This window comes from Abramis brama, assembly GCF_963993115.1.
Source record: "Abramis brama genome assembly, chromosome: 19".
In the NCBI taxonomy this organism is placed as follows: domain Eukaryota; kingdom Metazoa; phylum Chordata; class Actinopteri; order Cypriniformes; family Leuciscidae; genus Abramis; species Abramis brama.
The window spans coordinates 2,044,271-2,064,848 of record NC_139981.1 but is presented as its reverse complement, the minus strand read 5'-3'; the positions used below and the strand labels follow the sequence as shown (position 1 = coordinate 2,064,848).

The 20,578-nt window shown below is 36.0% G+C and overlaps 1 protein-coding gene across 7 annotated transcripts in view; it reads right to left on the bottom strand.

Annotated features, from left to right (window-relative positions):
* The window catches only part of lyst (lysosomal trafficking regulator), a 125,399-nt gene that overhangs the window by 24,032 nt on the left and 80,789 nt on the right, over positions 1-20,578 (bottom strand). For 6 of the 7 annotated variants that reach the window (XM_084093959.1, XM_084093960.1, XM_084093962.1 and 3 more), the window contains 15 exons: positions 17,029-17,195; positions 16,782-16,934; positions 14,698-14,859; positions 13,230-13,421; positions 11,990-12,183; positions 10,329-10,538; positions 9,169-9,345; positions 6,956-7,032; positions 6,404-6,592; positions 5,633-5,778; positions 4,481-4,574; positions 4,327-4,388; positions 4,192-4,247; positions 3,276-3,428; positions 1,460-1,704 (listed from right to left, as the gene is read on the bottom strand). In XM_084093959.1, the coding sequence (XP_083950085.1) occupies positions 1,460-1,704; positions 3,276-3,428; positions 4,192-4,247; positions 4,327-4,388; positions 4,481-4,574; positions 5,633-5,778; positions 6,404-6,592; positions 6,956-7,032; positions 9,169-9,345; positions 10,329-10,538; positions 11,990-12,183; positions 13,230-13,421; positions 14,698-14,859; positions 16,782-16,934; positions 17,029-17,195 (2,277 nt within the window). The remainder of the gene's footprint in view (positions 1-1,459; positions 1,705-3,275; positions 3,429-4,191; positions 4,248-4,326; positions 4,389-4,480; positions 4,575-5,632; positions 5,779-6,403; positions 6,593-6,955; positions 7,033-9,168; positions 9,346-10,328; positions 10,539-11,989; positions 12,184-13,229; positions 13,422-14,697; positions 14,860-16,781; positions 16,935-17,028; positions 17,196-20,578) is intronic. The other variant, XM_084093961.1, reaches the window with a different exon arrangement.

Below are 20,578 nucleotides of genomic sequence, written 5' to 3'. Positions count from 1 at the left end.
GTTTTGTCATAAAAATATACATATTTAAAACTTTATAAACGAAAATAACTGGCTTCCGGTGGCGGTCGGCGCGCGTTCATGGAGATGAATGACGTCGTGACGTAGAGCGAACGTAGAGTTTTGTTTTGCTCTGCTCTCTGGCTGCGCTGTCACGCTCGTTCTACGTCACGACGCTTCCTGCGCTACGTCCTACGTCATAAGCCAGCAACCATCTCCATGAACGCGCGCCGACCGCCACCGGAAGCCAGTTATTTTCGTTTATAAAGTTTTAAATATGTATATTTTTACGACAAAACTGCACGGATTACCTTCAGAAGGCCTTCGTTTATCCCCCTGGAGCCGGATGGATTATTTTTGAGAAGGATGCATGCACATTTTGCGACTTGAATCAGCTGGACCCCATTGCTTCACATTATAACCACTGAAAGATCTAAGACATTTTCTAAAATAACTGAAAATGTGTTCGTCTGAAAAATGATTGACATATGCATCTCGAACGGCTTGAGGGTGAGTAAATCATGGCTTAAATATCATTTTTGGGCGAACTATCCCTTTAAATTGATCAAAAGTTACAGTAAAGACATTTATAATGTTACAAAAGATTTATATTTCAAATAAATGCTGTTCTTTTAAACTTTCTATTCATCAAAGAATCCTGAAAAATAAAATGCATCACAGTTTCAACAAAAATATGAAGCAGCACAACTGTATATGAGAATTTATAATTATGTGTTAAAAAAAAATCTGATGGCGATACTGAAAATTAGAACATACTTCCATTTGTACTATTTCATAGTTTTGATGACTAGCGGAGAGCTAACACTATTATTAATTGGCCAAATGGGCACAGAAATCAGCTGATGCCGATGATCTTAAAACGATCAGCTAATTTATCAGTCGGGCTGGGTATCGATTCAGATGCTCCAATTCGATTCGCAAGCTCTAAATTCGATTTCGATTCCCGATTCGACTCAATGAATATAGATTTGATACAAATCCTATATTTATAAAAAAGAACGGTGAACATACGTTTTTTAATTAATAAGTGGTTAATTAATAAAAAGAAATTAAGAGCCACAAACCTGTATATTAAACTCTTTTTATTTTAGGTAAACTTGGGTACATTAAAACCCAACTTCAAATGCATACAATGAATAGACAGGATTTTGATGCAAGATGAAAAATTGATGCTGAAAATTGACAGTCGCATGCCTTGATCAATCAGGATCGGGTTATTTTATGTTTAAGAGAAAACACACATAAAATCTCACAGCATTAGCTGTAACATGGAGACTGCAAGCCTATGAACAGTGGAGGAAAACTAATACTGGCTTTTGGGTGATAGATAAACAAATATGGAAAAAAAAACGATTTGTGGCCTTTAAGAACCGATTTTGAATCGACCATATTTTTAAAAAAAACAACGATTAATCAAAAAAATTGATGATTGGGGTCTGACCTGTAAATGGAGGCCTCCTGCAGGTCCAGAGTCTCACTGATGTAGTCTCTCAGGATGAAGGGGAAGACGGGATACTGCATGAGGTCGTTGAAGGAGCGGCCCGCGTGCTTGTTGAGATGAGTGAGGTACTCGAAGTTGGTGATCTGTCCTGAGCTCCACAGGTGCGTGAGGGCTGTGATGTTGCCGTACTCCAGCAGGTTGGGCAGGTCTGAGGTCAGGATGTTGTGGTAGACGTCATCACGAAACTGAGACGGAACAAACAGGAAGTTACGGTTGGGCAAAATTCTGAATTATGGAATGGGGTCTCTTTCAATTCATGAGTGGGAATTTATTAATTAAATAAATATTTCTGTTTGTTTATTTGCGCAAAATATAAAATATGCACAATAAAAGGCAAGAAAATAGAATTTATATACACTGCAGGTTATAAATAAATAAATAAATAATTCTATATATATATTTATGCATGTATGTATGTATGTATGTATGTATGTACATATACTATATATTAGGGTTGGGAGAATCACGCTTCTTTTGTTTACGATTTTAAAATAATTTTGTTTATTCCAGAATCAATATTAATACAAATTAAATTGTTTTATTTTTGTCCTTGCTAATAGACGAGGTTGACAGAAGTTCGCCACTTTCGTTCCAACAGAGGATGAAATGTGTCGTTATCTATGAGTGTTGAGTGGCGTAATATCCCAAGTGGACGTGAGACTGAACGCACTGAAAGCCCTCGCGCTACTGAGAGAGAGAAGACAGTAGAGCTACACGATCTTTAAAAGACTGTGATCTCGATTCAAACACGAGATGATCTTTCAATTCGTCTGTATATTAAATTTTTGACAAAATCATATCGCAACATTCAAATCTGTGTTGCCGCTGGCCCGGAGAGAGTCGTCATGAAACAGCTTCACAAACAGTCTTTTCAACCTCATAGTATCATTATTACTGTGATCCAATAGTTCAAATGATCAAAGAAGTACTGGGATAAAAGTTTAAAGTTCAAATATACACACTGATGTCTACAGTAGAGATCAAAATAAAGTAAATAAAGCACATACTCTCTCTCTCCCACTCCAGCACACACACATACAGGAGTACAGACACACACTCTCACAGAAACGACATTTCTCACTAGCGAGGTAATAACGGCGCTGTTCTTGAAGCAGATTAACTTACAGTTTCACTATTAGTAGAGACGCAGCTGCAAACACAGACTCAGGTAATTCACACACACTTAATCTTTCTCTCTCTAATAACTGCATTAGTCTGCTATCAGTGGCTCAAGTCTTCGTTTCTAGCTCTAAAATTTCGTTTTTTAATCAGCAACGGAGGCGTGGGATGAGATGCGCAGTAAATTAGTCCTGCACACCAGAGCGTTTTAAGATTTGAGTGTTTAATATATATACATATATTATTTGTATATGTATATGTATATGTATGAGCAGAATAATTGACTTCGGGCTGTTAAATTCTTGCAAAATATTGCAATCCAATGTGCATTATTTTTTTTTATAATTCAACGGCCTGTCGTCAATTATTCCTTACACTCATATATATATAAAATCAGTAATCATTAAGCATTGATTTCTAAATATAGCCCATATGTTGTGTGGAGTATATGCATGATTATGGGTAATTTATTCTGAAAAGTAAAAACATATGATTTAAAACGCTACACTTACGGCAGTTACATAGCTATGCTTTCTTGTATTCAAGAACCATTGCCACACTTGAACGTCATAAATCTCTCACAAGCCCTGTGTAGATTAGCAGCTAATGCTCGTGTGTTTGACAATGGCATTGTTACCTTGGTGGTATCAAACGCGAGCAGCAACGTCCTGCCGTTAGTGAGGAAGATCTCCATCGCATTATCTCTGAGCTGCCACCAGCGCTTGTGGACCTCCTTTATCTCCTCGTACGTCCAGGAGAAGGAGGCCGGCTCTGTCTCTCCATGAGGACTCTGGGGGAAGGACACATTGTGAACCTCTAAAACACACGTACGCCTCATAACGTCTATTAGCAGTGGGTGGCGTGGCCAAAATCTAGTATCATGGTATGAGTAACTTTATATATCACCGTAAAAGTAATATTATTTCGTTATTTAGTTGCTGGAAAAATTATGCTTTTTTTTATTTTATTTTTTAGATCAGGGTTATTTTCGTAAACTAATACTTATACTATATTTATTCTACACAACATCAAAGAATAGTGCATAGGTATGTGAATTGGGACACACCTATAAACTTATTTTATTTCGACTGCCAACTGCCACTGCCAAGGTAATATTTATCATTTTTATTTAGTCCAAGTACTAAAATAACTATTAAACAAAATATACTAAATAAACAAAAACTTAAAACATAATACAAACTATATATATATATATTTGTTTTTATAAAAAAAAACTAATGAAAATAAAAATATAAAACAAGATGACTAAAACTTTAAAATTAATTAGAAAATATAAAAATAAAAATATGAATACAAGCTATAATAGTATATCAGTAATACTAAAATAACACTGGTTTAGATATTATATAATATAATATTATATAATAGACTAGTTTAAATAATAAGCCTATTTTTGAACGATTTAACAAATTAAATACTTTACAATTATTTTCACTTTTTTATTTGGAACTTGATGGACAAAAACCAAAAGATCAGATTATTCATGATAAACATACTTCCAAACATTTAGAAAAACAAAAAACAAAACATACTTGGTTATCATGAGTCTCAGCAACATTATCCTCCACAAAGTACATCCCAGATTTTCCTGCAGACCCGTAAAACACAACAGATGATTTTAGCGGCGACACAAGGATCATGTGATGGAGGTCTGGAACGAGTCTTACCCAGCAACAGCTCTCCTGCCATCTCTCTAGAGGGCGCCACACTGATGCACCTTCTCGTGAACCTAAAACAGAAGAGCAGATGTTTTGTGTTTTGAGATTCTGCACTGTGGCTCTGGCGATGAAACCTCAGTGTGCTTCTCTGAGGTGAGAGTACCTGATGGGCTCACTGGTGGCTTTGTCCTTCACTATGGATGAAGAGGAGTAAGCCTTGTCCTCAAACAGGAATGCTAGCGGAGCCTTGACGGCATCTGTGATGGGCAAACCACACGCATGAGACCAATCCGTCAGCTGATCAATCATATCACAGCTTTTGGTACATTTCTGTTAGTGTCATATTGATTTGTTCATCTAAAAAAACATGCTGGGGTCACATTTCATCCCAAAGTCCGAAAAATTATTAATTAATTCATTTACTTATACTTACTTATTTATATGCTAATATTCTTATTTACTTATATTTGTTGGTTTACTTATTAAATTATTTACTTACTAATTTTACTTATTTAAATATTTATTTATTATTATTTATTTACTAACTTACTAATTTACTTCCCAGTTTTACATTCATTACTTATACTTGTTTGTTTACTTATTTAATTTCTTATTTACTTACACTTTTTTATTTACTTATTTTACTGATATAATTATTTACTTATTGATTTACTTACTAATTTAATACCCAACTTTACTAATTTTCTTATTTATTTATTTACTTACTAATTTAGTAAATAAAGTTAAATACATAATAAAATTTGTATCTTTTCTTTATTTACTACCTTATTAAATTACTTTTTACATATTTATTTATTATATTATCTACTTATTAATTTACTTACTAATTTAGAACCAATTTTACTTATATGCAAATTTTCTTATTTACCAACTAATTTTACTGATACACTTATTTACATATTTATTGTTATTATTAACTTAATAATTAAGTAAATAAGTAATTTAATAAGTTAATTAGAATATATTTTTATTTACTTATTTACTAACTTATTAAATTACTTATTTACATATTTTTTATTATTATTATTATTATTTACTTATTAATTTACTAACTAATTTAGTTCCCTATTTTACTAATATAGTCATTTTCTTATTTATTTAATTACTTATTAAATTTACTAAGTTGGGTAAATCTTTTAAGAACATGTCTAGGTCATTTTTCACCCCATTTCTTTATGCTACGAGTAAATAAACTGCATCATGAAAATACATTAAAAAAAAAAAACATTCTAGAATCTAGACAATAGTAAATCACGAGCTGATGTTGTAAAGTGCTTTCTCCAGCTCCAGTCACCGTCTAGTTTGCGGCGGTCTTTGAGCAGATATTTGTTGGGGATGGTCAGGTAGCAGCGCTGGAGGCGTCTCCGCTCTCGGTTGGGTCCCTCGGTGGGATCCAGTTGCCAGGACGTGGGGTAAGAAGACTGATCGTACCACACCGCCCTGTTCCACGGGGATAGAAGAACATCAGATGTGTTTGAGGATGAGGATGAGTAAATGTAGGGGTGTAACGATACTCTCATGTCACGATTCAATACATCACGATACTGAACTCACGATATGATATTATTGCGATACTCCAAGACATATGATAAAAGGTGAACAAAAAATGTACTGTTGATTAAAAAGCTAAATTTGGTTTTACATTGTGTGTGTGAATGAATAGGTTTGGACTTAGTGCTGGAAACCCAAAGCACAGGACAATAGAGACACCAGAATAACAACATTCATGATTCTGAAGCTGAAAATATAGAATTATTTTAGATGAATATGCTTGCGCTCTTTCGCTGACTAGATCTATTTAAAATAACGCACCCATATATTTGTACCCACAAATATTCCCCCATTGCATTATTATACATTATATTCAACATTATATACAGTAGTTTAATGTAGTACTGAGACTAAAACTCTGTAAACTTGAATTTTTTCTCACAGAGTAATTTTTCTTTTGGGTGAACTATCCACGATACATGTTGTTGCATTTTTGCATTGTGATATATTGTGACGTGATATATTGTTCCACCCCTAGTAAATGATGACTAGCGCTGTAGTGAGCAATGCTGACCGGTCGTGCGTGAGCTGATGCACGAGCTCCTGCCAGTGCCGGCTGGCGCTCAGGTCGGTCTTGTAAAGGCCTCTGATGTGTTGCATGACCTTCTTCCTCTCCATTCCCTGCCTGAGAGACACGTTCTGAGTGATGTCAGCGGCGATCTTCGAGATGTCCTTCGACTTCCCATCCAGCCTCTGCAACAAGCTGAAACCGAGACCAGAACAGCTCAGAAAAAAAGTGCACGCACATGTTTGTGTATTATTTAGAGATGTTGGTGACACTTTACAATAAGGTTCATTAGTTAACATTAGTTAACTACCTTAGTTAGCATGAACTAAGAATGAACAATAGTTCCACAGCATTTATTAATCTTAGTTAATATTAATTTCAACATTTGTATTTGTTAACATTAGTTAATGCACTGTGAACTAACATGAACAATCAATGAACAGCTGTATTTTTATTAACTAACATTAACATAATACTGTAACAAATGTGTTGCTCATTGATAGTTCATGTTAGTAAATACATTAACCGAGATTTGTGTGTTTCTCTCAGAGCGCTCACCTCCTCTGTGTGTTGGCCAGCTTTTTTTCCCAGGCTCCTTTGCTGGTTCTCGCCTCTGACTCGTATTTCAGTTGCTCCTTGATAAGGAATAGTAGTGAAACAGCTTTAGTTGAAAATTAATAAATGCATACACTTCGGCTAAGCAATTCAGAACTAAATTCTATTTAAAAGTAGTCACACTACTAGCATAACGCTGAGATGATTTAGTGAAACTGCAAAAAAAGTAGAACTGGGACAATATATCGATGCATTGTGAATCGACTAATGATTCTGGATCGATTCCAGTTTTTCCGAATGCACCGCGATTCTCTCTCGATTTGATTCTGAGTTTAGTTTTTAACAGCGGATGAAGTGTGTGCTCTATAAACAGCCGTAATCTGCTGGCTTCCAATGCCTTACACACACCACTTGAACCTTCTATCCACCTTATTCCTGCGCCCCATGATGCTCTGCACGAATTATGGGTGTAACTTCCGTTAAGCTGTAAACAATCAGTGAAACGCTCGCTCTATGAACTCAATATGTTAAAGTGTCACAATGGGATTACATTAATCTACTCACCCTTCAACCATCGAATATTAAAAGGAAATTTAAAAGTGTAAAAGCATCAACAAGGTACTTTCAACAGACCAAACAACCCCAAAAGCACGAGTCTTTCCACAGCAAAAACAGACAGGTTAAATATCACTGTAGTAATATATATATATATATATCTGTATTATGTAACTTATGTTGCCTTAATCAAAAATGTTCATTAACTTCAGCATTACGTGATACTATTTCAAAGTGATTTCCGTCATTTTGACTGATTATAAATTGCATTTACCTGTGAAAACAAACCTGGAAAGAGACGTGAGAATTTGAGGAGAATAACGAGAGATTCTTCGTGCATTCCAGTGAATTACTAATGGAATATATCGTAAATTAAATTCTGAAGAACAGACCACAAATGTGCAGTATATGCTGACCTTTTTCATACTTTTACTGCGGATTGCAAAGGGAAAAAAGAAAATACTCACGAGGAAAAGAAAGCAGCGACTGTAAAGAGCTCTTGCCATAGATATTCTTGTTATAACACGTCACGTTAAAATACCAAGTATAACGTTATTCTCATGATGTCTGAAAATAAATCATGACGGAAAATTGACGGCTCATCCAGTCAAAATGACGATCAGCTTTATTTGTAGGGCAACCTTATGATTTGAAATGATTCGTTTAAGCCTTTTTGAATGGAATTCCCCAAACCGGGAGTGCCTCCCATTATTCAACACGCAGTAAGATCGTCAGGAATAAGGGGGATAAAATAATCATTCATAAATCACAAGGGTGTTTGCAGTGGGCTGTTTACATTAATCTTGCGTCATAAAAGCCTTCTGAGGTGCAAGTACATTCTCAGAATCAGCCAAACGCACGAGCGCTCTTCTTCGTGGGCATTTGAGCGTGCGGTTTAAAACTAGCCTAGAGCGCCATCTGCTGTTTAAAAGCTAAGCTCAGAATCGATTCGCGATGCATTTGGAAAAAATTGTAATCGATCCACGAATCGCGATACCCTGGAAATCCAGAGTTCTCGTGAGAGCACAAGGTGAATTTGCTCAGCGAGTTACTCTGGTGTCGAGTAATGATGCTCATTAAATATGCCCCTCGATCCGAGCTGCACCAATCACATCGGGTTATCTGATATAGGCGGAGCTAAACAGAAGACGACAGCGCTGTGATGTGGAAGTCATTAGTAAACATTGCAAGATGGCTATGGATGAACACCAGTTGTTTGAAACGGCTTTGGCCGCTACAATGAACGTGTTAGACTTGGCTTTTTATCTAAAAGAGGAACAGAAGACGGCGCTCGAATCGTTCCTTTGCAAGAAGGACGTTTTTGCTGTTTTGCCGACTGGATACAGCAAGAGTATAATCTACCAGTGAGCTCCGCTGGTAGCTAAGCGTATGGGGTTTATTGTTGTGATTGGTCGTAGTGTTATCCAATTGCGTGCAGTGAGATTTTCAAATGTATGCTTGGTGTCGCCCCTCGAGCCGGCCGAGTTTCATTAGTCGATGCCAGACCATTAATCGTTCAGATTTAGGTCTGGATTTCCAGGCTAGAATCGTGATGCATCTATACATTGTCCCAGCCCTAAAAAAAAAGGCTCATGCAACCGTTGCAATAAACCAGGCTTAATCCTCTTATGACCTGGTAGAGTGTGTTGGGTCATACACACCTCTTTGATGGCCTTCAGGAGGTCGGGTTTGGCCGGAGCGCTGGGTGGGATGCATCGGTGGCCGCAGAGTTTCAGCGCTGTCATGAAGGTGTTGGCAGCCGCCTGCTCTTCTTTGCTCAGGGCGTCTTTATGATCGTGTAACAGCTCGTACAGATACAGAGCCAGCTTGGGCCCGTGCTAATAACACACACAAGCACAACACAATCAGGAATGATTAGAGGAAGCTGGCTTTTACGGGTCACCCTCCATTGTAGATAACAGAATCGGATATTAAAAACCCATATTGATCAAACACATACACATTTTCAGAGCATTTAAAAAACATTTTCCATATTCATGATTTCTTGTCAGCCTTAACAGCCATTAGTGATGAAATCCAAGGTGGAATTTAGAAAAACGTTACAAAATAGCAAAGCTGGCCAAAATCTCATCACTATTTTTGATAAAGCAAGTGAAAGATTTAAATTCACAACACAATTCAGAACACAAATATATGTATATGTATATGTATATTAGGGATGTAAACGGTTAATGGTCTTAAATTTAATGGTCTTAAAAAATGGTCTTAAATTTATGTGCGTTCAAAATTTAAGGGCATGTAGAATTAAAAAAATTCTTAAAAAAGAAACAAAAAAAGACATTTGTCCCAACTTGACTGGAACTTTTGTAAGTTGTGGCAGTTAATATATAAAAAAAATATTCCCCACCAAAACTGTTGTTGTGATGCATTTCTGTTATGTGTAGTTTCTACCCGCAGTTGGACAAAATTAGGCGTTATTTAATCGCTTTACGCAAGAGTTGCAATTCAGAAGAGTCTCAGGGTTAATGATCTTTCTCTCTCTTTTCTGCCAGTCTACAGTATAATGGAGACATGAATACAGCACTAGCGAGAGGACGGCACTGCTGCTATGGAAACAGTCTCATGAAGATGTTTCAGTGGGTTATTTACTGCATGTCAGAGGAGAGCTGTAGCAAAACCAACCCAGTGAAATGTCATTGTCTTCCTCCCAATAGAGGAAGTGTGTGCATGTGTGTTGTCACACTAATCTGAAAACTGTCAGCAAATAACCAAAGCAAAATGTCACACAGTCTCTGGTCGGCATGTAAAAACAAAAAGCCATTTCTGTCAACGTATCTGGTGATGTGTTTATTGGCCTCACCTCGAGGCCGGGACTGAGGCTTTCTCTGAGGATCTCAGAGTAGCTGTGCTCGTGGACGAACTCTAGCGCCTCCCTCCTGTCCTCCAGAGGTACTGCAGGGCTGAGCGTGTGCACCAGCATTCGGCCGATCTGAACCCTGAACGTGTCACGACAGGACCAGAGGATTCGCCTCCACTGCTGGCGAGGGGCGCCGCCACGACCGGTGCTGCCCTGAGGAAGCAAACATCACACAAACACACTGAGTTAGTCAACACCGGGCCTGTGAGACACAATAGAGAGATATAACACTAACAGACTACGCATTTATCACATGCACACATGGGCATTAGGTATCAGAAAGACCATGTCAATAGATCAGGATTATTTTATTAACTAAAACATTGGTGACACTTTAGTTTAGGGTCCAATTCTCACTATTAACTAGTTTGGTATTATCATGCATATTACTAGGATACTGGATGTTTATTAGTACTTATAAATATTAATGCCTTATTCTGCATGATCATATTCTACATCCCTTAATCCACCCAATACCTAAACTTAACAACTACTTACTAACTATTAATGAGCTGTAATTAGGAGTTTATTAAGGCAAAAGTCATAGTTAATAGTGAGAATTGGACTCTAATCTAAAGTGTGACCAAAATTTTATTTAAACATTTCTCTTCAAGTTGAATTACGGTACTAAAATAACAAAAACTGAAAAAATTATGAAAACTATATTTAAAAAAGACATTAAAAAAATTACTAAATAAAAATGAACAAAAAACAACAACAAAATTGCTAAAACTTTCAAATTAAAATATAAAAAATACAATCTAATCAACATATTAACAAAAACTATAATAGTATATCAAGGATACTAAAATAAATCAAATCAAATCAAATCAAGTATATTTGTATAGCGCTTTTCACAATACAGATTGTATCAAAGCAGCTTCACAGTATTAAATTAAAATAAAATAATACAACAAGGTTTGTTTCTAGTGGAATTTATTGATTGATAGAATAAAATTAAATATCCCCAAAATATCCCCAACTGAGCAAGCCAAAGGCAACAACGATAACACTGCAATAGACGAGATTCACAATCCTGGTCTCGAGATTTGTGGGTACAAGAGTGTTAAAGATGTTTTATTAGTGTTTCTTATGATAGTTGGAAAGTTTGATTCGTTTTCATGGAACACTTCGAAGTTTCCATTTAAATAAGTGTTCAAAAAATCTCGTAAGGAATTTTTTTTGTAATTAGTTTTTTGGGGGGTAAAATTTATATATATATATATATATATATATATATATATATATATATATATATATATATATATATATATATATATATATATATATATATATATATTATCATTGTTTATTAAGATTAGGGCTGTCAATTTAAAAAAAAAAAAAATTAACAAGTTACACTATACACTGACTAATCACATTAATCATAAATAATTAATTAACCAATATTGCTGAGAAAGGCCCCCAAATGAAGATAATTCAAAGATAATGGTGGTGACATCAGTGATAAAGTTGTTGTTTCAAAGGCCAATCTAAAATTTATTTGGAACAATGTGCACTGAATACCAAAAATATAAGCAGTAACAAACAAATTTGATTTCATGTTGACTTTAAGACACTGACGTCTGCTGTAAGTGACTCACCAAGCTGATCTTTATGCCCTCCATCATTAGTTTGAGAATGTCTTTGCTGAAGCTCTTGGTGTTGCCCGGCGGGAGCGGGGTGGAGGGCGTCGAGCCGTTCTCCTCAGACGTCTGCTCGCCAGATAACGGCATGGACATCGAGTGATCAGGAGACTCAGGGAAGTTCAGGAGGTCAAAGAAATCGTGGTTGACGTCTGGAAAGTAATGACAAATTTATTCAGCCAACATGGATTGTTTCTTGTTGTCACTAACAAAAAAAGTACCGTGGTAATACCGTATTCTTTGAAGGAACCATGTGAAATGCATTAAAGTTTTTTTCAAGTCAAGTCACCTTTATTAATATAGTGCTTTTTACAATGCAGATTGTTTCAAAGCAGTTTTACAGAGATAACAGGAAAATAATGCAATAAAGTTTGTTTCTAGAAGAAAATAGCATCATAGTCCAGCTTAAATAAGTTCACTTTTATACATATATATACATACATATACATATATATATATAGCCGCTCTGGAGAAAACCGTGATGTCATCGTCCAGCTCAGCTTTGTTCTCATATAATGGTGTCAATGCAGGCAGATCAATAATATTGTTGAATATTAAAGGTGCTCTAAGCGATGTTGGGTGACGTCACTTCTTGTTGACTTTTGAAGTATTGTCAAACAAAACGGAGGCTAGCTCGACCCTCCCTCATCCTCATCCCGTCCCCTCCCTTCCGTGCTTCCTGAAACAGGCTTTTCCGATGTGAATTCGGGACTTCACGCGTTCCTTCTCCTTTTCCCTCTTCTTTGCTATTTGTTCATCGGAACGTCGTCTCTTTGTTCGTGTGTCGGCCATATCAAAATTCAAGAGAATATAATTGTAACGTTAGTCGTTGTCTAGGACATCTCTCCTTTAGCTAACTTCCCTCTTCATGCTTCTCTCTCCTCCACCCCCCTTCATGTGCACGCACACTAACCCCCCAACCCCCAAATCATTCTTGTCGGTTATTGGCTGGAACACTGTTTGTTATGTTTCGTGGTCCAGGCTGGGCCAGTTTGTTTTTGTTGCTGTTTGTGGAGCCTGGGCTGTCTACAGAGACCACGTTTCTTTACAGTGTGTTCAGGGGACAGGCAGCTAGCGGAGAGTGAGGAGATGTTTGCTGTATGTGACAAAAAATGTTTCAGCCTAAAAAACGCGCGACATCGCTTAGAGCACCTTTAAATGTTCAATGGTTGCATGAGCTGATGTTTGTCGTATGTACCTTGATAGATGAGTCTGTTAACGGCCAGAACCACGAGTCTCTGCAGTCGCTGGACCAGCTCCGTCTCGCTGGCTCTGATGGGGTTTTCTTGACTCATTCTGCGCTGCATCATCTCAGTGAGTTCATCACTGGCCACGGAGCGCATCCGCGTCAGCAACGAGTCCGACTGGGCCAGCGTGAACCGCCTCCGACCTGATCAAAACATGCATGTAGTGAACACAACAACAAACTGTGTGTGAAGAGCAGAAGATATTAATATCAATATCTCATCACCTCATAAATGCATAGACAGACAGATAGACAGATGCAGGTATTAAAAACAACCTTGATTGATGCTAAGTGGTTAGACAAGGCAGGTTGTCATTTACACCCGACATGTAACATGCAGTTTAAAAGTTTAAAACTTGTCTATATATTGTATGAGTAGGTGAGCCTTAAATGTTTTTAGGATTCATCAGGGTGCATTAGTTTAGATAGTCCAGTTTAAATTGCAAAACAAAAAGTGAAATATTATTACAATTTAAAATAACTGATTTCTATGTGAATATATTATATAATGTAATTTATTCCTGTGATCAAAGCTGAATTTTTAGCATCATTACTCCAGTCTTCAGTGTCACATGATCCTTCAGAAATCATTTGGTAACACTTTAAAATAAGGTTCATTAGTTAACTACATTAGTTAGCATGAACTAATAATGAACTGCACCTATACAGCATTTATTAATCTTTGTTAACGTTAATTTCAACATTTACTAATACTTTATTTAAATCTTGTTAACATTAGTTAATGCACTTTGAACTAACATGAACAAACAATGAACAGCTGTATTTTTATTAACTAACATTAACAAAGATGAACAAATACAGTAACAAATGTTTCATTAATGGTTAGTTCATGTTAGCTAATATATTAACTAAAGTTAACTAATGAACCAATCTTTCTAATATTCTGATTTGATGCTCAAGAAACATTTCTGATTATCATCAATGTTGAAAACAGTTGTGCTGCTTATATTTTGGAAACTGATATTTTTTTTCCAGGACTCTTTAATAATAAGAAAGTTCAAAAGAAAAGCATTTATTTGAAATAGAATATTTTGTAACATTATAATTATTGATCATGTCACTTTTGATCCATTAAATGCATCCTTGCTGAATAAAAGTATTGATTTCTTTAAAAAATCCTAGATGGATGTTAATGGCAGGTGTAAATGAGAGAGAATGAGAATGATAAACAGACACAGAGTTGCAGAAACACTTTTAGAGGCCTGCTGCAACTCTGACTCTAGACTGTGTGTTTTTAGTCTTGGTTCATTCATGTTAAAGCACACACAGGCACCAGTAGCTCAGGACACTGGGCAGATGAGCGGCAGACAAGCTTTAATCAGTTCACTTTCACACGACCAACATCCCTGAGAGAGCCAGGGTGTTGTCACCCATCGGTGCGGATGGGGTCGATGGCTACCTGCGTCTGAGGGGAACATGTAGGAGTTTGGTCCGGTTGGGGAAGGGAGGGGGGAATCCTGGGACAAGAAGCTGAACGGGGAGGGAACAGGGATCAGGCCGTACGAGCAGTAGTGCTGCCGGGGAATACGGGGAATTATGGAGTCTTTCAGCCCCATTGAACCTTGGGAGTGTGAGGGGAGGTGATAACACAACAAAAACACATGAGCAAACAAGCGTGACATCCGGGGCTGATGGTTAAGACAAGATGAATGGAGATGAAACACAAAGACACATGGATGTTAAAGGAACAATTCACCTATAAAAAAAAAAAGAGCAACATGGATATTCGTCAAGATTTATAAAAAAAATAATAATAAAATAAAAAAAAACAGGTTTGGAACAGGGTTATTATCGTTAACTAAAACTAAACCATAAAATAAAAATAAAAAAAAATAATAATAATAATACATTACTTGAAATAAAATAAATGATAACTGAAATAATAATAATAAAAAAACAGGTTTGGAACAGGATAATTATCATTAACTAAAACTAAACCATCAAAAAAATAAATAAAAAATAAAAAATTACTTGAAATAAAATAAATGATAACTGAAATAAAAGTAAAATATAATTTTTTTTAATTTTTTTTTTTTTCCAGTTACTTAAATATAAATATAACTAAAACTAAAATAAAAATGAATATAAACACATCATATAATAATATATAGACATATAAAAAATAGGAAAAATAAAAAAGCACAACTAAATTACTAAAACTGAAAAAAAAAATTGAAAATATAAAAACTTGATTTAATAGTTTACTTATAATACTAAAAGAACAATGAACAACTGAGTAAGAGTAAATGATGACAAAAGTTTATTTTAGGGTAAACTGTCCCTTTAAATGCGAACCCAAACTATCAAATGAACATGAGAATTACTAGGGAAGCACCGAAATTTCAGCTACCGAAAATTTTCGGCAACAAAAGCTATTTTCGGTTTCAGTCTGAAATCAGTGACCGAAACAGACGTTTAAATAGCGCTTCTCCGATGGCACGTTTTTGACTGTGTTCAGTGTCTAATTTGTGCACAAAATAGCTACAGCAGATAAACATGTCAGCTGTGGACACTAGCTCTGGATTGACGATGATAATTTCTCGATTTTAATCGGTAATGATATGGTTTCTTAAAGTGGTGGTATAATGCCCTTTTCACAGATGTAAAATAAGTATCTGATGTCCCCAGAGTGTGTGTGTGAAGTTTTAGCTCAAAACACCACACAGATATTTTTATACAGCATGTTAAAATTGTCACTTTTTAACTGTAATTGTCACATTGTGAGGCTGAGCAAAAACGCACCATTTTGTGTCTGTTCCTTTAAATGCAAATGAGCTGCTGCTCCCGGCACAGAGGGCGGAGCTTCAACAGCTTGTGTCATTTTACCTCACACACACATGCACTGAAAATGTCTAAAACTTTTAGCCTTTTATGTTCAAACCGGAGTCAGACAATGATGGAGAGACTCAAGAAGAAGTGACAACATGTAGAAGTAACAGAACATTTCTGAATGGATAGTAGTTTATGTGTAGTTATCTTCTAGTCATTGATTAGCATATTCTGTCTTGATAATCTATAAATTGTGTTCAGGGGGCGGGGTTTATGTAAATTCTAGGGTTTGTAATAATAAACACTTTTGTGATAAAAGCACCAAATAAACATGAATGAATACCAGAAGGTATGTTGAAAGATGCATTATAACTTAAATGTTTATTGCTTAATGCTCATATGTTATTTTGGTGATCAAAGAGGAGTTTGACAGGATAAAATTATTGACTACAGGGGGACTTTCAACAACAAACTAGAGTAGAAACAATTCTGTTATTTAAAAGTTGATATAAAAACTGCCTTATGGGCGAATTAAATGTGTGTGCAACTCAGTTTTAGCTATTTGAGTGTTGATTATTCAATAAGTTTAAATAATTTACTGGTTTATTTTCGGTTTTGGTCGAGTGCATCCAGAATTTTCGGTTTTGGCCCAAATTTTTCATTTCAGTGCATCCCTAAAAAATACCAAACTCTTTCAACTCTAAACTGTCTCACCTGCGATGCTTTTGCGCTTCTGCTGTAGAGCGTGATGTGGCGAGGTGGGGACGTGCACGTAGCTGCCTGATTTCTGAGGGTCCTGATTGGCTGTGGTCTTGATGAAATCAATGGCTGCCTGTATCACGCGGAACTGCAGGGCCAGGGCCATTTCTGAAAGACGAAATCACAACAGAATATGTCCTGTTACATTCGAATGGCACGTCACATATCACATCATTGTCATACAAAAGTATTAGTTTTTTACCCTGTGTGCGCCGAACTTTGCTGGTTTGCATGTAGCCCAACAGGGTGATCAGGTCTTCAATGATGCGGAAGTACTGAGAGCCCGAGGAGCTGCAGGAGTGGATGGTGACGGCCACCAACAGCTGCTGAATGTCACACACCACCAGTTTGTAGTCATTCGGAGGAATCCTACAGAGCCAACAACATCAAGAAAGAGTTCACTTACTGTAGTTATTATGTATAATCTTTCATATTAGAGAAGTAGGGTCCAATGAAATGGATTCCTTTTTAATGGTTAAATAAAATTGTAGTAATCAAAAAGCATGTCTAAATCACTGAAATCATGAAACTTATACATTTTAACAACACTTTATTAAAAGTTAGAATAAACAATAACAACCAAATAACAAAAATAATTTTTTTAGGGCCCTATGAAATCCAATTTATTTTGCATAAATTTGGTGTTTTTTGTTCTAATCTGTTGTTTTAAGCAAAAAGCATGTCTGAATTCAATTGAATGCATACAACATTAACAATTTATACATCATTGTACAGTAATAAGGCCTTATAGGTTCTTATAAGTTCTGCCTCCTCTCTGTCAGTTAAGTCCATTCTGAAACGCGTCCGAAAATGAACCATAACTCAGCGAATACTCAGTCAAACAGGCACACAGGCATGAAGCCTGAATTCTCTTCTTTTAAATGAAGTATTTTTTATAAAAAACAAATATTCTCAGTTCATGTAATCTGTAAGAAAAGAGAGAGATGTCAGTCGTTCTCATCTCAGCTAATTATTTTTAATGTGACCCCGCGCTATTCAAACGCAAATGACTGAGGCAATCCATGCAAACCTGTGAACGCCCCCATATCAGCTCGAGAAAACACATCAAGCTTATTCAGATCATTGTACTTGTTTACACCGTCTCGCGGCGCTGTGAGGAATACTACTATCGAAATAATAATAATGGAAAATGTACCTCAGAAGTGCTGGTATTTCGAGGACAACAGATCCTGAGCTATGGAATACTGTAGTAAGTTTTTTTTTTCATTCTCAAGTGAATCGCGTTCCTGAGTGTGAATGAATGAACGGCAGAGATGCGCCGTTTACCACAACTGGCAAAAAGACGGTTTAAATTTGAATCGCGTTTCTGTGTGTGAATGAATGTTTCGCTTTTAGCAAACTGTATTGCTATACTGAGTAAAAATCGACTGAAATATGTTGAAATAAAATGTATTTGTATAAGCAACGTATTAAACTGCAAATTAACATTTTATTTCTTATAATAAAAACGAAAGACCTATGTTAAGACCTATGAAAGACAACATTTCGTTGATTAGTTTTGGATAGATTATACATTTTTACTGTAAAATATCTGCCACATCAAATAAGCTTTTGTTTGCCAATTTTTGCTCATATGTTAAATATAGTATGTTTTGTCAAAAATAAAGTAATTAAATAATATGTTATAGTGTTTATTCCAATGTAGCCTAGGCTATATTCAAGTAATGAATCCTTAACTTTGAAATATGTATGATAAAATGTATACTTTAGTTTTTACAAAGAAAGATTACACTTGAATTGTTGTTGTAATTGTAACCTTTATAATAAAAAATATATATTTACAAGGTAGATGTAAACAAACTATTAAAAGGTAAATATAAGCCTTTTCTTTAAATAATTTTTATTGTGTTTTATTAGTGACAAATTTGGGGAGAGGATAAATATTCCAAAACTGAAAATACAGTATGAGAATTAACCGCACAATTACTAGACATGTTTACCTTGGATATTATAGGCCAATTTTGCAAGCACAATTTGTGGAAAAATAAAAAAAATTGAGATGCTTCCAACTGTTGCTCTTGCATTCTTTCTTGTGGCTCAGTCAAACACCTGAATGAATGGCTCATTAAGTATGCGGGCCCCATTGTCTCCTCAGGTGCGAACCACTAAATATGCATGATGGTGTTGGAGTGTTGACGCCCACTTCGCATATTGCCTTTCCAAACAGAAAGTGTTTTGCAAAATTTAAATCAATGTATTGTTTTATGTGAATGATTAGGGAGGATGATTTTCACATCATTTTGAAGAAAAAACATCCATTAGTCAAAAGTCTTGTGGACACATATTTAGTACGTGTTTTGTGGCCTTATTTCAGAAACTTTAATTTTTTGTTTTTTCAATAACCATGCATAAACATTATTCTCTCAAAAATGCAAACATGTACATTCATGTTGCTCACATATTATGGTAGCCCGGTTTGTGCTAAATAGAGTGTAATTACACCTTTGCCATTAATATGTTTATAAATAACTGAAAAAAGCACAAATGTCAGGGCATGTCAGAACATCTCAAGGACCCCAAAAACACCTCAGACCCCAGAGGGTTAAGGGTATAATTATCATTATTACTACTTTGAGAAGCACATTCTACTGTACAATAGTAATACATTTCTGTCGTAATTTCTTCAAGTTAAACCAAACTCATGTTCATGTCCTCGTGCAGCGAGACGGCAGACGAGCGTCACACATGCTTGAGTTTGTGTAGTAGAGCAAATTGAGACACGCACAACGTGGAGACTTCAGATTTCATTAGCAATAGAGACACGTCCATATCGTGATTTAATTAACTGTTAGGCCTTACTTTTGATTTGTTAATCTAAAATTAGCAAAATTCTATGACATTCTACATTACACTGTAAATTCCATTTTTGCGACTGAATTCTGTGATTCCGATCATGTTATCTGCATTGAAAAAATCATCAAGGAGCTTCCCCAACACTGACATCACTTTAAATATCTAAAGCCGAGCGCACACTCTGCGAATTTGGCCGTCTGAGACAAATTTTGCGAATCCTAAAAGATTCCTCTGATCCTAGCCTAAAATCTGAAGTCTTTGATCGTTAGTTTGACATGCTCACCGACAGCCGATTAATGACCGTTGCGATTACAATTTTACCTCCGACGAAATTCTGTTCGTGTCAGAAGATTTGACTCTCAGTCCTGCAGTGATTCTCCTACGACGACCGCCAAATTGTCTTTGTTTTTCAAGACAAGCCATGACCATAATTAACATTAGAGATTTCTTTGTAGCCGCCATTTCAATCCCGCGTGTAAAGCAGCTCACATCACCGAACGTGTCATTGATTGATGATGTAAAACTCTGGACAAGTTTTCTTGTGTGCGTCCGATTTTAACGCGTCCTGACTGTCGTACAGTCTGACATTAATGACAACTGAGATCTTACAGTGTGACATGGCTTACAGCGATGATCCTGTTTATACCATCTGACAAGCAACAATCGTAAAGGACTATTAAATTAGGGATGCACGATATATCGGTATCGGCCGATATCGGTTCATTTTTAATGTTATCGTTATCGGCCCAGTAAGAAAATATGGCAGAGATATTAAAGCTGATAAATAATGTATTATTTCCTTCAGCTGAGACACTTCAGATGTGCACTGATCAACATGATGGTTTTGAATTGCATGAAATATGATTGAAATCACTTTAAAAACGGAAAATACGGTAATGTGCAACATGAGTAGCTCAAGTCTTTCATATCGGCTTCAT